Here is a 2500-nt window from a genome sequence, read left to right on the forward strand (position 1 = left end):
TTTTTTTTTTTTAACACAGCCATACATGAATAAAAAATACCATATGTGTCCCTCTCTACTATACTTCTATACAACACATATTATAAAAACAACACAGTATTTCATGTCATTGTAGTCTTTCAGATGAGACGATAAACCAATGTCCTGCATGCAACATGCACTAAGCACACGTAAAAGATCGTACGGCAACAAAAGGGTTCACTTTGACAGTATAAAACAGCTAAGCCCGCAGACTGAAGTCTTTTTTTTTTACAATGGGTGGCGCTACATTGTGGCGTCGGGTATAACTCGGGTAGAGCAGCACGAATTTCACTTGGAGAAATATGTTGTAACATAAATATAATAAACAGAAAATATAATAAAATCGAACACACACACACACACACACACACACACACACACACACACACACCAAAAAACAAAAAATAAACCGACTGATCTCGGTATCGGGTGACAGCTGGGGGCCATTTTAATCACCCAACAAAACAACAACTTATTGTTCCCTTGCATGGTTTGTAAGCACGTACTTGATAATGACGATGATGATGACTATCATGTACAACACCATCATACGAACGACCGTTTCACATGAATACATGTACACTGTTGATTTTTTGGGGTGGTGGTTGGGGGGGACTGTTCTCAATGGAACTCTTTCAGATCTGCGTTCTACAAATCAACACAATATTTCTGAGGTGTAGTTGTCAGGAACTTCATAAACAACGATACCAATTACATATTATAAAGTCTAAGAGAAGTCATACTGTTTACATACCAAACGACAAGCAAAAATACACATACCCGAACATGCATGCATGCACATGAAACAATCAAGAGTGACTGGGAGAGTCACAAACATACACACGAAAAAAAAAGTATCACATTAAATGCACACAAAATAAGCAATTGTATGAACACTAATGACTAAGAAAGAATTGCTCATCTCCAAAAAAGTTAACAGATAATTGTGCATGTGTGTGTGTGTGTGCGTGTGTGTGCGTGCGTGCGCGCGCGCGCGTGTATGTGTGTATGTCTGTGTGTGTGTGTGTGTTCAAAAGGAAGAAGGTGGTGTCACTTACAATCACTCTTTCTTTCTTGTTTCTTTTGTATAGATTTACACACGCAAAGAATGTCCTGAATCCAAGAACACAGCTTCAACATCTCAGAAAGCAACAATGAAGAAAACAACACCAGACACACAGAAAGACAGCGTCAAAGACAAGACGAAATCAACAGAGGAAGGGAAGAGGAGAAAGTGTGATGGTGGTGGGAGGTAAACAGACAAACAGACTCAGATGGTTTGATGTGCTTCGGCCATGGAAATGGGAGGAGGGGGTAGTAGGAATAAATAATCCTGCTGTAACATAGAAACAACAGCCACACAAACAGGGAAAGAACGAGAAGGAGAAGAAGCCCGACTAAAACAACGACACCAAAAACACTGATCATCGTTTCATTATCGATACTGCTATCATAACGCCTATATTCGGTCAGCGACCAAGCTCTAAGCGCTGTACAAATATAAGGCCATTTGGCGTTTGCACAACAGACTGCATACCTGGATATAGCCCACTGAAAGCAAATAAACAAACAAAACAGACTCAAACGCCCCCTCCTCCACCCCCTCCCCCGCCCCCGCCCGCCACCTCCCACCCCCACAAAACGCTGGGCAACTTACCAATCAGGTGCAGCACCTCGATCGAAGGCAGGCAGCAGTAGATCCTCCTCATGAAGCCCTCCAGGAAGATGACCTCGCTCAGACAGATGCACAGCGAGCGCAGGTTGCAGGGGAAGGCATTGAGGTCGTTGAAGTCGTGCAGCTGCATGGCGTTGGAGAAGTCGAGCGTCATGTGCTTGAGGGCCGGGCACTTGTTGGACAGCTCGTGCAGCACGGGAGCCGTGATGAGCTCGCTGGGCAGCTCGATGGACTTGAGCGTGGCCCCGAAGCGCATGCCGATGAGGTGGATGAGCGCCTCCTGGCTGTACACGTGCAGCCCGGAGTACTCGGGCCGGAGGGAGACCACGTTCCACAGGCGGCTGTCGTAGGCCAGCAGGCGCCAGCGGCGGCACACCTGGGCCACCTTGCCCAGCTCGCGGTGCTTCAGGAAGGAGAAGACGCTCAGCAGCAGCTTCTCGGGCAGCTTCTCGATCGTCAGCAGCTGTGGACAACAGACACGACACGGGTTTCACTGTTGTCCACGTTGACAAAGACTGGGGCATTATTGTGGTGTTCCTACACTCATCCTTACTACCATCCAAGCTTGAATCACACTCAGTGAATGCACAATGCTCGCAAAGCAATAAGAAAATAAAAATATAGGCGAGAGGGCAGTTGGGTGAGGGGCGGGGGAGGGGGTGTGCAGTGGAGAGAGGGGGGGGGGGACTTAATGTTATAATTACATTATTGACATAAAACCACATAGATGTTAAAAACATATCGAGCGCATTAAAAACTCGGATACAGTGATACTCTCTGAACAGACAACGGAGCTAGCCAACG

General features: G+C 46.2%; 1 protein-coding gene across 3 annotated transcripts in view; it reads right to left on the bottom strand.

Moving 5' to 3' along the window:
* Nucleotides 1-2500, bottom strand: part of LOC143293795 (S-phase kinase-associated protein 2-like) — a 132023-nt gene that overhangs the window by 88220 nt on the left and 41303 nt on the right. For all 3 annotated transcript variants that reach the window (XM_076605048.1, XM_076605047.1, XM_076605046.1), the window contains exon 2: nucleotides 1679-2159. In XM_076605048.1, coding sequence (XP_076461163.1) covers nucleotides 1679-2159 — 481 coding nt within the window. The remainder of the gene's footprint in view (nucleotides 1-1678; nucleotides 2160-2500) is intronic.

This window comes from Babylonia areolata, chromosome 19 (assembly GCF_041734735.1).
Source record: "Babylonia areolata isolate BAREFJ2019XMU chromosome 19, ASM4173473v1, whole genome shotgun sequence".
Lineage (NCBI taxonomy): Eukaryota > Metazoa > Mollusca > Gastropoda > Neogastropoda > Buccinidae > Babylonia > Babylonia areolata.